A 14498-nucleotide genomic window follows, 5' to 3' on the forward strand; every position below is an offset into this window, starting at 1 on the left:
ACAGATCACAACTCTTCAGGAAAGAAAAGGCATCAGCCAGTGACTTGGTCTAATCTTTATATACATGATAGTCACCAGTTACAATACGTATATTTATATACTACTAACACAGATAATACAGGTACTCAACATGTGTTTCACTGTTTTTTTTCTTCTTTTTTTTTTAAACCTAACCTGCGTGTTGAAGAAGAGCCAATCATGGGGTTTGTCTTCATGCCTTCAGGACAAGAAGGAGAGGGCTGCTGTCCTTGACCAATCACAGCCCTCAGTGATCTTATACCCCCAACCCCATTCACATTACATTTGAACAGAGCGCACAGGTCCAAGAGTCCAAACTCCAGGCAAACTTTTCAAATTTACACAAACAGCTGAGGGACGCCGATACAACTGAAAAGCTCTGCCTCTCTTCATCACATACTTCACATTAATTTTTCCATATCATTTAACTAGTTGACCACAGACGTCTTACAGGAGGTGAAGGAGTGTGTGAAGTGAACTTTACCACAGGCAGCAGATTATGACTTCTATTCTCTATAGGAAAAATAAATAGGAAATTGACTACAGAACCTTAGCATTCATGCTCTGTGACCTTTCAAGTATGGCTGACAGAACTGTTTTGTTGCATCCTTCAGCAGAAGACAAACCCTCAGAGAGCCTTTTAATGCAACATCATTATTGCTTACAGAGAAAAAGAAAAAGCTTTTTTTTGTGTGTACATAGACACACAGTGCAGAACCATGGAGGGCCCTATAGTTAGACAGTGGTTATGGGAGAGCAGAGCTGAATTTCTGCTTGGTTTCATCATCAGGGGAGCGAAAAATCCGACTCAGAGGAAGCTTTAGTGCAAGCACAGCGTGCGTGTGTGTGTGTGTGTGTGTGTGTGTGTGTGTGTGTGTGTGTGTGTGTGTGTGTGTGTGTGTGTGTGTGTGTGTGTGGGGGGTGCGAGTTTCTCGAGCTTAGGTAGAGGATTTACCAAAAGAAATGATGGTAAACATTTTTATTGCTCATACAGTGACAACTTCTGGCAATTTGCAATATGATGAGTAACACTGTATAACTATTTCACAGGGTTTTGGTGAGAGCAACCCGTGGATCCTTGTCACTGAGCACTGTTCTTGGTTGGTACAGCGCTCCCTCCAATGCAGCTTCGCAGCTGAGCTTCACATCAACGCCTCGGACCTGCTGTGAAACTACACCAGTGATTTTTTTGGGGGGGGTGTCTACCGCTTCACTGCACACAAGTACAACATGCTTTTCCTATGGCAGCACAGAACTGCCAGCATTTAGAAAAAACACAACAATAAAAGACATTGTTATAATGACAAAGCATCTCAAAATAACCATTCTCCTTGTTTATAAATATGGGCAAAGACTCCTAATACAAGCGTCTCATTTGAAAGAGAAAACTTAAACTTGTCATTATAACAAGATCCTGAGGAAATTCTTTCTTCTCTAGAGTTTCCCACCCTGTGTGATCCATGTAAAATATCTAATCGGTTATCTATAAGACGGGCAACGGCAACACAGCGCCTCAAAGTGAAGCCCAGACTCCGTTTTAGCCAAACACCACAGCAGCTCAGTTCACTCGTGTTCCTCGTCTCTCTAATCACCCACTAACACCTGCAGAGCTGGAATGAAAACCTACAAACTACTGATATTTGATTGGCAAGATGTTTTTTTTAAGGCTGGTGCTGATAGAACATTTTAAATTGAAGCTGCAGATTGGAGATACAGTATTCTAAGTTGATAATTAACATCTTTATGTATATTTTCCCAGGATTTTTATTCATGTCAGGGTACAAAAGCAGGGTGAGACAGCTGCTAGGCCACCACGGGACACTACAACTCACCATTGGTTCAACGTCTTTTATATACTTTAGCACCTCTTGAAGGCAGAGGCAGCGCTTATAGATGGACGCCTCTCAAGAGGTTCAATAACATCACATCCTCCCTTCCATGTCAGTTTGGTGGCGGAAGATTTTTGTCAATATTAAGTCAATATCTAACCTGACAGTTGGGCCTCGTGGAGCATAGATTTAAACCACTGATTTACAAGACAGATTCCATATATGTACACTCCTCCAGCACTCACTCAACTCACAATTAGTATTCATAATATATATACGCATCTGTGAATATTTTAAATGACTTTGATTTCCACTTGTTTTCTGATACTTCACTCATCGTCTTCGGGTATCAAGTAACGCTTCTGGAGACAGTGACTGCAGTGATACTTCCACAAAGAGATCCAGTGGCTTTAGTTTGTTGAGAGTCTCCACAGTACATTCCTCATAGATAGATGCCCCCCGGCAAGAAGAATCTCCCAAAGAAACACCACCTCATGTCGACCCACTTCATAGAGTCTCTGGGGACGCTTTGGGACATGAGGTACATTCTGCTTCACTGGCAGTCTGATGCTCATCACAAGACAGTCCACAGGATGGTTACAGGTGAGTGAAATGAAACAATGGAGCTCTCACTCCAAGGTGAGTCTCCTGTCTATACCAGCAAGACTGAAAGGGGGGAGGTGATGGGATGCTGTCTGATGAATCACCTGTTTTGAAATCATCATGAGCCAGTGACTGGGTCAAGAAAATGGAGGCACGATTTACAGAACCTGGTCATTACTATAATATCCTGACACTTGGAAATTCACGGCATCAAACAGATTGGTGAATGACGATGTTACAATGCTAGGGAATGTTAATGCGTCTAAATGACTGTTCAGTAAGCCCCACCCCCAAACAGTGATTATTCAATCATAGTCTAAGGAACCGTAACTTGCCACGACAGGTCAAACTATCAAAACGGTGTGCATGGGGCTGTAGTAAGAGCGATACTTGATATATATTTATTTGCCTTACCAAACACAAAAACACAAGAGACAAGTCTACGGAAATATTAAGCAGTGCGTTTGTCTGCGCTAACGCAAGTGGCAGACATTAGCATGTCAGGCCAAATATCTTAATAACTACCTACAGTACTTAACAGTAAGTTAAGTTTGTAACAATAACGTAAGCGCTACTTCTAAAGCCAAGCAGAACATCGTTAGCTAACTACATTATTTTCGCCAGCCCAATTTTACTTGAGACAGCATTACATTTGCCAAACACCTTGGATGTCATCCTAAAAACCTTTTATCTTCTAACGTTAAAAATGACGACAACATACTGTTTTAAAAAATAAACATAAATCTCTTAACCATCATAACCTCTATGTTGTTTGTCCAGATTTGTTTTCCCAAAGCTAAGCCTCCCAACAGGGTTATTTCAACTTTTCTGATCTTACATAGTTTTACCTTATCATACTGTACTGTACATAATACTGGGGATAACTAGCACTACCCTGAGTACATGATGCTGCTCCTTAACTTTCACGTGTCTTGCATGGAACATCAATTGCTGAGGATGCTAGCCTGGGACTTCTAATAGCCTCGGTCTTTTACCGTTTGTAGCAATCAACTGCATTGTTAAGACTCTTTTACCGGGTGTTTGTTTCAAAATCAACCAGGACACAGATATTTTAACCACCTCATGGTGCTAATGCTAAAAGGCTTGCTAGCTAGCATAAAATATGGTAGCGTTAGTTGTTATTTCAGACTGGTTGCCGGCCAGAAATGAGATGCTGCTTTTGTTTAACGTCTGTGTGAAATCAAGGACTCATTGTTTCAAAAATGTGTAAGAATTTTTAGGGGTAAATTTACCACTGTTGGGGGGGGGGAGCTTAGAGAACAGTCAATTGCTCCGACAGCAAATTAAATAGGCACCAAAGTTGATGGTAACTGGGGCATTTTTAGTACTTTGAAAGTTGAAGTGACTGACAATCAGGGTAAGGGATTTTGGGGGAATGTGGGTCAGGGTTTACCAATGATTTCCTAGCAATTGTGTTGTATACGGTAGTATATGGTCATCAAGTATGGTTAGATACAGTAAGTTAATGCTATTATGTGTATTCAAAAGAAAGTTACACAAGTTAAAGCAAAGTATTTTCCACATATCATTCTCACCAAGTTTATTTGGTATGGGTGCTATTATATTTTATCATATAAATCAGTAGGAGGATTATTATTTGATGATTACATAGAAGTATGGTTATGAATTAGCATTAAAATTTATAGAATTGATTACCTAACATATTTGGTTTTAAGAGATATGAAACCAATGAATATTGATAGCAAACTGGCTTTTATGCCAGGTGTTACAGACGAGTGCAGTCTCATGAAAGGAGGCATAAAGACTTGAGTTTGAACATTCCTGTGGCTTACTAATGTAAATGAAGGTGCAGCACTGTCAGCGGTGTTAGACAGCAGAGAGGGGGCACTCCCTCTCTCATTGTTTAATCTAAATCAGATCAGAGAAAGATCCAATTATAAAGGTGGTGTGTGGCCATTGGAGCCAGCCTCAGGGATTACTCTGACAATGGGAGCTATCTTGCATTTGGTGATGACTGGCAAGTTTGCTGTATGGTGTTGTTGCACAGGGGCTGGTACCACCACGACTTTATTTACAGATAGAAAACGCTCGTCCCCTTAGGCTACTGAGGCACACAAATGTGCAAATGTCTCTTCATGTTATTTGAAGGACTATGAATCTAAAAGGACCTTTTGGGAAACATGCTTATTCACTTTCTTGATTCTTAAAGAAATTTTTGTTACCACTCTTGAGTCTGTACAAGAATTTGAAGCTAATGTACAGCCAGCAGCTGCTTAGCTTAGCTTAGCATAAAGTCTGGAAAGAGCTCGGTCCAAAGGTAACAAAATCCACCTATAAGCCCCTCTGAAGCCCACAAATTAAAACAGTATGTTGTTTGTTTAATCTATACACAAAAAGAAATGTAATATTCACAAATTGTTGGCTAACAACAAGATCCCTGTAAAAGGTTCCTAATTATGCATTTGATTGCTACATACATTCTGCTAAAAACAGCTAATCTTTTTACCTTTAGAAAGAGCCAAGATAGCTGTCACCCCTGCTTCTGCTGTATATGCTAAGATAAGCTAATCAGCTGCTAGCTGTAACTTCATATTCAGCTTAGAGACATGAGTGGACTCAATGTATCTCTTGGTAAGAAAGTGAATATACGTATTTTCCAAAATGTCAAAACAATTTATTTTAAAGTGGCTTTTAAAAGTCTTAATATGACCCGACTAAAAGCGCAACCCAGACTTGTCCATAAATTTAGTGAATCGTGAATATGTGTATAAAGGAAGTTGGCTTTAGTAACACATATGGAAGGCACGTGTTCTGCAGCAACATTAAATGGTTTGCACTTATCAAGCCTGCTGGAAAATACTTCTGTTCAATGGGTTTTGTGTAAAAGTAAATACACTTGGAATACTTGCAATAGCTATGTGGCCCATCAACAACTTTAACAAAAATATATATTTTTAAATACCCCTCCCCCTCCAAAAATCCCAGGAGTATATCCTAATCTGGAATACTGGACTACATGAAGCATTTATTCAGGTAAGTGACTGCTAATCTTTTTTTAATCCAGTGTTAAGTGCTTTTATCTGTAGACAAATTGTAGCTGGATAATGGCTGGGTCATTGACTGTATGGGAGGGGAAAGAACAGCATGTGCCTTTAGTCCCAGAACCCAGAAGCGGCAATTGTTCTGGCCTCCTCAATGAACTATATTCACCTGCCACCAAAGTATTGCTGAGGGGGACAGAGAGGCGAGCTAGGGCCGTTACAGCTTAATTTAATGCTTGGTCGCTCAACATTTTCAACAGCAAGACAAAAGATGATGTGTGTCACCTTAACCTGCGTTTATACCTGGGCAACATTAAACAGAAAGGAAGAGAAACGATGAAGCTGAGTGATTATGCAGTCAACCTCTCACTTTGCTGGTATGGCTTAGAAGGCTGTCCTTTCTCTTGGATGAGTCATTAAGTTATGATACATACAAGTTTTACAAGCTCCAATGAAGGGAGATCTTAATGCTGTGGTACATTTACAATGATATTTTAGACAAGAGTGTCCTAGAGCATGATAGATTCATCAGCATGGCCAATATTTTTGGCTAATATAAGAATAACAAACTGTAGTGGATAGTGTTTGTTTATTTAATATCTAATTTAAGGGATCCTTCTAAAAAATGTTTACGGTTTTAAAAAACAAAATCTGAGGATATTTTCTTCCTGTCCAAAATACATAAATTCTGTCTAAAGACGCTGCCGAAAGTGTGAAGCGACCAAGCATAAGTTAAACTTAACCATGTGTTCAGACTGAAGGCAAGTCCAATAAACACTTAGGCTCCAGCTAGCTAACAACACGCACTGAAAGTATGACTGCCCAGAGTTCAGCCAATTGATATTAACTTGAACTCCAGTTGTTCCTGTTTTTGTTCTCTTATCCCTGTTCCTGAAGTAGAGTCACACAGCTCAGGATAGTTAACTGTGTCTGTTCTTGTCCTTTACTGTCTTTTCACAGACTTTGTACACAACGGTACAGCTTCAGATTACTTTCACTTTCGGTCTGAACACATCTTTTTAACCTGCATTTCCAGGTCTGACTTCTTGTTGACTGATCTATTGTCAATGGAGAGGATGCTGTTTTGCTCTTTACCTGCAGCATTAAGGAGCAGGACTTGTGTTTAGTGGGCCACCTTACATATGGAAACATTTCGGCTTAGGACAGAGAGCGTCACTCCTCCAACAGATATTCGATAATCACGTAACGACTGCAGGAGCCACAACTACCTACTATCAAAGAAAGACGTGCTGTTGAAGGCAGAGGTGGGTGGATTGGTGGGTAGAGGGCATTGGAGCAGGACTGAAATGAAGGAGATGGTTTGGTTTGAGGTCACCTCTTCAGATGGTGGCATCGTGGGGCAGTTGAGGCACTGCCACTCCAGGCCTCCAGTTGGAGTCGTGCTGCCTGTAGCGCAGCAAGTGGCCGGATGGGAACAGGCCTAGCAGCTCCTTGGATGTGCCTGGACACCTCCGGCCCCACCGGCGACTACCATAACCGAGCCTGCGACTTTGCCTCACTACCTGGCCTAAGATCATGGCTGTCTGGGGCCACAGTGGGTCCGTGAAGCTAGAGATGCTGGCCTCCTGAAAAGGTATACAGGACCTGCGCCTCAGTTGGCGTTTTTCTTGGTAGATGTGGGAGGTTGTGAAGAGGTCAGGGCTAAAGTTGAAGCAGTGTTGCCGTGAGCCCTGGTTCAGGGAGATGCGGCCCTCCAGCGACGGCCCCAGCAGGCTGAGGCTAGTTCTGTCCGTGAACGAGTCTGTTCGGTCTTCATAGCCGAGGTCAGCGGGGGCTGAGCACTGCTGAAGGGGCCAGCCTCCGCGACCCTTCCCCCCCATGTCCGCAGTGCCACCTCCCTCGCCACCATCGCGCTCTACTCTGACTGCCTCATCCTCATCTTCCTGTTCCTCTGTCTCCGCTACTTCCTCCTCCTCCACCTCTCCCTCCACCACACCTTCCTCACCATCCTCTGTGCCGGTGGTTGGTGGGGAGCGTGGGTCCCGCAAGAAGACCACTATGACCGTGATGTTATCACTAGAGCCCGCATCACGTGCTGAGGCCACCAGCTTGTGGGCTACCATGGTGGTGTCTCCGGTGTTCTCCTGGAGGTGGTCACTAACCACCCGCACTGCCTCATCTGGACTCACTGTGTCCCAGAAGCCATCACAGGCCAGAATTAGGTAGTCTTCTGTACCATCCAATGGGAAGATACCATGGTCTGCATCACCACAGATGTAGGGCTTGTGCTCCGAGTCGCCTGTCAACACAAGTAACAGTTTATTCTGTTAGGGCCTGCTCATACCAGCATTCATGACAAAATATAATGTATTAATAGATATACTACATATGGTGTTGAGTACTGACTAAACTAACAGTTTACCTATTGCTCTGGATACAGATAGACTTCCGTTAACCCTCCATGTGCCAAACCAGATTACACAGCCTCCCAGAGCCTCGATCCTCTGCTTCTCATCCTGCAGTCAACATATGGAGCACAGTTGGCTTTAGTGGTGCGCATAATGGTGATGGCTGTCACATTGTACAAAACCATCTCACCCTGCCCATTCCCTGCAGCAACTGACACAGCGCAGTGCATGGCCTGCCTCTATAGTGCACTTAAAGTCATAGTCCACCCAGTCCCACTATTACGGTGATATATTAATACAGGTGCTGGTAGACAGTGCTGCAGAATTTTGACTGAAAATGTACAGCGAAGGTTCAAAAGAACAGGAAACATGCCGTGACGATGAAGGATGCTACGCCTCGTTGTTCCTTCTTTGCCATAGAAAAAATTTGTGAAAAGTAATCATAAATGTTTCTTGTTTCTATCTTGTAATGCAGAATTTACAACTGCACAGTACCAACAAAAAATTGGCTGTAGACAGTGGGGAGTATGGTGATTCATTAGTTCTTGTACAATAATGAACATTAATGTCTGTAAACTTTAAAGGAATAGTTCAACATTTTGGGAAACACTTATTCGTTTTTTGTCGGAGAGTTAGAAGAGAAGACGGATACTGCTTTTCATGTCTGCCAAGACATAGTCTCACATAAAACAGCACATTTTGTGGTTTCTATGCTTCAGTTTTTGTATAGATTACAAAAAAACGATATACATCATGTTAGCTAGTGAGCTTTAGAGCTGCTGGTATGTGGATTTTGTTACCTTTAATCAGAGCCAGGCTAGCTGTTACCCCCGGTCTTTGTGCTAAGCAAAGCTAACCAGCTGCTGGCTTTAACGGACAGACACGAGAGTCATGTCAATCTTTTTATCTTTTTAACTCTCGAGCAGAAAGTGAATGAGCACCTTTCTAAAAAAGTTGCTTTTACATTTACTTACATGATTAAAGCTTATGCGTATACAAACTCTGAATTTAGTAATCTAGTATACCACTAATGTAATACCTTGATAAATGTGAGCTAAATGCGTTATCTCTTTCTACATTCTGTAGAAACAGTTTGTGATTATGTTTGGTGCGAATGTATCTTGTTTAAAACTATGTAGACCACAAATACAGGTGTCTGTTTATTCATAGAAAATACTCACAATTGAAATACTTGGGGATAAAATCCAAAGATTGCAAACAAACTGATATGCAGGAAAATCCATTGGATTTATACATCAAACACGATTGAACCATATGGACCATATTACAAACTGTTTTGTTTTGCCATAGAGCTGTTAATTCAACTCTAATGTAATTGAACCTTTATTGTTGTTGGATTGGATTTGGATTGGATTACATGATATTGGAAAGTGTTGATAGATATAAGCAATATTAGCATCAATTTGCTGTTGTTTAAACAGCCTCTTAACATAACCGAATTATGGAGGCATATAGGGGACTATATTAAAATGATAATGTAAACCTGGAAATGAAAATGTGATTCCACAATAGCATTATAATTTTCCACATATATATGTGTCATTTGAGTACAAATGAAAATGAAAATGCAATAATCCAATTTGCTTTTTCATTTCCACATAATTGAATGGGCATCTATGACTATATTAAAATGAAAATGGAAAAGTCATATTTAGTGCAGGACTGTATTGTATTGCATTAGATAGTAAACATTTTACGGTTCTGGTGTAGTTGGTTATTTTAAATGAGCTAATATGTCTTTTTAAATCCAAGTTCCAAATCCACCAATTGGCCCAAATTCATCACTTTCAGCTATTTTTCTTCATTCAAGTTATGCGTTTGTGCCAGATGGTGTAATGGTGAGTGTGTTACCTCTCTGTCTGGTTTATGTGGTTTCATCAGCTCCACAACCTGTCCTTTCCTGACCAGGATGACCTGGGAGTCTCCCAGCCAGGCCACATACAACATCCGACCCCGCAGGAACGTCACCACGCCTGTTGTGCCACAACGCAGGTGCTGCCAAACACAAACACACGTTATAGTTTTCAGCTCACAACAAGCAGCTTCACCACTACCACTGTATTTCATACAGGCACTGTGTCCCTATTGGATCAGGGTCATCAGGTTATAAAAAATAGGAAGATTTCTTATGACTAGTCATGTTCTAAGACAGTACATGTACACCAGAGGGTGCTTCTGGAAATACTGTGGAGTTGCTTTGCTATTTTGGAGAGGTTAAAAAGAAAATCCATATTTGAGTTCAGGATGAAAATAAACACACATATAATTTAAAATTGTTGTTAGACTAATCTTTAGCATAGAAAAACAAATAGAAAGATTTACATGGACAGGTTATTACAAAGTTGCTGTTGTGATATTATGTCAGTAGTAGTGAAGGCTGTAGTAGTCGAATTAGCAATGTTTGTACCACTAGCAGTAGCAGGCATATTCGTGGTAATAGTAGTAGCTATAATAGGAGTAGTAGTAGTAGTGGTAGAAGTACCAGTAACAATAGAAGGAGTAGCAGTGGTGGTAGTAGCTGTAGTGTTAGCAGTAATAGCAGCAGTAGTAGTAGTAGCAACAACAGTAGCAGTACTAGTAGCATTAGTTGTGGTAGACGTACCACCAGCAGTAGCAGGAGTATTAGTGACAGTAGTAGCTATAAAATAGTAGGAGTAGCTGTATTAGAGGTAGAAGTACCACCAGCAGTAGCAGGAGTTGTAGTGGTGGTAGTAGTAGCTGTAATATTAGCAGTAGCAGCAGCAGTCGTAGCAACAACAAATGTGATAGTAGTACTAGTAGCATTAGGTAGTATTACAGTGTATTGTAGCAGTGGTGGCAGTAACACTAATTGTAGCAGTAGAAGTAGTAGCAGCAATAGAATAGTAGTAGTAGAAGTAATCATAATAGTAGCAGTAGTAGATTTGTAGTAACAGCAATTGTAGAAGTAGCTGTGGTAGAAGTAATAATAGTAGTAAGTCATCGTAGTAGTAGCGGTTCTACAGTCGCAGTAATAGTAGCAATAGTAGCAGTATTAATAGTAGTAGAAGCACCAGCAGAAGAAGTAGCAGCAGTAGTAGTGGTAGTAGTACTGTAGCAGTAGTAGCGGTAGTGGCAATAGTAGTTGTAGTATATATTAGTAAACAAATACATTTCAGTTAACATAACAGATGTTTACTCTACATAATCCACAGGTTTACACTGGCCTGTTTTGTAAATCGTTATTAATGGGTTTGGTTCTGTGCAGATGAGATTACCTCGCGGGAGGCCTTCTTTACAAAGCGTTCATCAGTGACTTTGAAGGCTCTGCAGAGGGCCTCGATGGGGTCCTGGCCAAAGGATTCCTGGTGAACTAAGTTGACGTGGAGGTGGTTGGCAGCATAAATGGCAGCGTCCACGCCGCCATGACCATCAAAGACAGCAAAGTAAGCCTGTTCTTCCTGATCCTGAGAGACAATACCAGTCAGTCACTCATGAAGGTAGACTTCAGCAACACTTAAAACAATAATTATAAATACCAGCATGGTTGAAGTTAAATTAACACATAACCCCAATGACTCTTCAGGTCTGCAGTTAGTTAACATCAAGATTCAAAGTTTTATGTGAGTATTAGCAGCCTTTTTATATTCGAAAAAGTTAACCTCTGACTTAGTGTGTTCATGTGCTACGAGTCGCTCTAAAATCTGATTATGAAAGTTGGCTGTTGAACCGCAGTGAAATGCTGCGCACACAACTTTGGGTGGGTTCAATTTAGAGCCTGCTATATACCGCTGGCTATTTCTTGAGAAAATAAACTTAGCACCGGCCAACAAGGAGACTTAATCAAACTCATCCTGATGTGTCAGTGCTGCAAAGCTGGGAGTGAACTTCTGAGGTCATCTGAGCTTAGGTAGGAAAGTTTGGTAAATCAGCGAATAAGACAAGAAACCACAGAGAGATGCGTTGCTAAGATAAGCAAGGTTTGGGACTGACTGGCTGGCACCTGACATCTCAGGTGGCTTTTGCCAAAACATGTTGAACTTTTCATAAAGTCGATGCACTCGTCAGCATCAAGTGAGAGAGTGGATGAGCGAGAGAGCTCATGGGGAGGAGCAAGAGAGAAAGCGAGCGTGAATGTAGAATATATAAGTGTGGACATGATATAAATCATATATATAATCTGAAATGGGCCATTCTGCAAAATGAATACTAGTTATATAATACTATTAAGTATATTTTGATGATGATACTTTTGTAGTTTTACTTAAGTAAAAGATCTGAGTACATCTTCCACCTGTCAGTTGCCACCATAAAGTCTACGATCGTCACTGAGAACATTTTAAAAAGCCTTTTTACCAACTGGCCAGATGACGGCGCTATAACAACAAGCGTTTGCATGGCGTGGGGAAGTCGTATCTACCTGAATGTTGAAGAGAGTGTTGAAGTCGGGGATGATGACATGCTTGTCCTCCATCTTGCGCCTCATGTTCTTGATGGCGTGGATGGAAGTCTCGTAGTACGGCTGTGGACGGCGGTGGAAGGGCAGCTCCTTCAGCCAGAGGCAGCACATCTCAAACAGTCTGTTAAACACCAGCCGGGCTAGCGTCACAGACTCTATCTCTAACACACATACACACAGATACACACAGAATCAGTCAAAGAGCTTCCAACAGTGACCCAGAAAAATGGGAGACAAATATATCAAAATCTCCCTTCTTCTACGTTCAGTGTGTTGCAGCAACTGTGAGTTTCTCCAATACAGCTAATACACTTTCTCCTCATATCTTTACACGTCCAACTGAATAGTGCACGTAATGATATATTGGCAAAACAACAACAATAATTTTACTGTCTATTTGTTTATTTAACTCAATGAGAAATGTGACGTTATGTTTTCTAGAGCTGCAAAATTATTTACACTATCAATCAATCAAAATTTATTTATAAAGCACTTTAAACAACCAAAGTGCACAAAACAATCAATACAATCAAAAATGTCAACTTCAGGTGTCAATGGCCAAGGAAAAGAGGTGGGTTTAAAGAAGAGATTTAAAAACAGTAAAGACAGTAAAGAAGCCTGTCTAATGGACAGAGGTAGATCATTCCACAGTCTAGGAGCTGCCAGTGCAAAAGCATTTTTCCCAATTTATTGTCTTAGAGTTCTGCCTCTGAAGAATTGGCTATATTTTGGCCAGTTGCCTCAATTGAAAAAAGCTACGAATGAATCTGCCAATTAGTTTCTATATTAAGCGACTGATCATTGGTCTATGAAATAAAAAAAGTCTAAGGTGACCTGTTCAGATATCTTGTTATGTCCGACCAGCAGTCTAAACCTCAAAGATATTCAGTGATTAAAAAACAGAGAAAAGCAGCAAATCCTCACATTTGATAAGCTGAAATCAGAAAACATTTAACATTTTTGCTGAATAAACAATATCAGAATAGTTACAGATAATTGTTCTGCCAATTGATTAATTGACTAATCATGTCTAATCTCGTCTATAAACTTCAATAAATACTAATTTGTTAATTTTCTTTCTTAAGAGGTCTCAGTAGGTACATTCACTTCTCATTTTCAATTAAGGAAATATTAAGGTTTGAAAAGAATTATGTTTTGGAGTATGTTTGATTGCTGGTTGGTACTTCCTTGTTCGTCCTTGTTCCTTGTTATGCAACCATGGTCCATCCAGCCATGGTGCAGTTCACCCCACATCTAGATGGGGATGGTACATTTTTTAAAATTACTATGTTATATTTTAGTTTATTTCAAGTGCTGAAGTATTTTTATCTAAGAATATGGATAGTCAAGGGTGTAGGTTTGTTTTCACAAGTGGGAGAGACACATTGAAGTCAGAGGTTAATGCTATTTCCTGCATTTGTTTTCCTTTATTTTTAATCTAGAAAACAACAAATTATGATTAAATCGGTGTTTTTCACAATAATGGCAGTGTAAGACGTATCAGAGATGCTTGATAGACCTACTACTTTATGATAAATATTTGCATATTTACTAGAGCACTTTCCTTTAGTGTCTCATCTTTAGTTGCTGTTCAATTTCAATGTCTTTTCAGAAGCATGTGATTTATTTTACTCCCCAAAAAACATGCAGGGAGAGTTGGAAGTACTTTTTCGGCCCTGAGCAGTGCCTGCAGATCCTTGACTCAGGCAGCATACAGCCTGAACAATATCCACCAATCCACCAATATTATTAAGGTATAAAATGAAAGCTCCTATCTGGATCTTTAGCAGCCAGGCAATCAGATGACACTGTTTAGTGATTTTTAGGATATTTTTCTGCTGTCAAAAATCAAATTTTGTCATTATAAATTATGCTCCTCCCCCAGGGACCTGTTTTACTTCTTCAGAAAGGCCGATTAAACAAACTCATTGAGATTGCACTGAGTTACAGAAGTTAATGGAACAGAGGCTAGCCCTGAAGTGGCATCAGGGCTTCAGCTCTCTGCAATAACAAAGATAAAGGCTGCGTGTGTACATGGGTTTGACCTACTAATGTTAGCTTCAGGTATAATAGTCTATCCTGTCTTTGCCATTGTCCCCGCTCTCACTCTGCTCTCCCAAATATGTCATTGGTGAGATGGAGAGAGCGTGAGAGACACAGAAAAGAGACATACCAGCCTACACTATGTTCCATTTCCTCCCGTAACCCTTCTAAAAAA

The 14498-nt window shown here is 40.6% G+C and overlaps 2 protein-coding genes across 8 annotated transcripts in view; one reads left to right on the forward strand and one right to left on the reverse strand.

Moving 5' to 3' along the window:
* trim37 (tripartite motif containing 37) overlaps positions 1-1258 on the forward strand; it is a 51758-nt gene extending 50500 nt beyond the window's left edge. For 2 of the 5 annotated variants that reach the window (XR_006823279.1, XR_006823278.1), the window contains one exon: positions 1069-1258. The gene's annotated coding sequence lies outside the window, so the exon portion shown is untranslated. The remainder of the gene's footprint in view (positions 1-1068) is intronic. The other 3 variants (XR_006823277.1, XR_006823280.1, XR_006823281.1) reach the window with 3 other exon arrangements.
* The window catches only part of ppm1e (protein phosphatase, Mg2+/Mn2+ dependent, 1E), a 45292-nt gene continuing 30837 nt past the window's right edge, over positions 44-14498 (reverse strand). For all 3 annotated transcript variants that reach the window (XM_046041009.1, XM_046041010.1, XM_046041011.1), the window contains 5 exons: positions 12242-12441; positions 11100-11288; positions 9715-9858; positions 7857-7950; positions 44-7733 (listed from right to left, as the gene is read on the reverse strand). In XM_046041009.1, coding sequence (XP_045896965.1) covers positions 6814-7733; positions 7857-7950; positions 9715-9858; positions 11100-11288; positions 12242-12441 — 1547 coding nt within the window. In that variant the 3' untranslated portion in view covers positions 44-6813. The remainder of the gene's footprint in view (positions 7734-7856; positions 7951-9714; positions 9859-11099; positions 11289-12241; positions 12442-14498) is intronic.

This window comes from Micropterus dolomieu, linkage group LG23, assembly GCF_021292245.1.
Source record: "Micropterus dolomieu isolate WLL.071019.BEF.003 ecotype Adirondacks linkage group LG23, ASM2129224v1, whole genome shotgun sequence".
Classification (NCBI taxonomy): Eukaryota; Metazoa; Chordata; class Actinopteri; order Centrarchiformes; family Centrarchidae; genus Micropterus; species Micropterus dolomieu.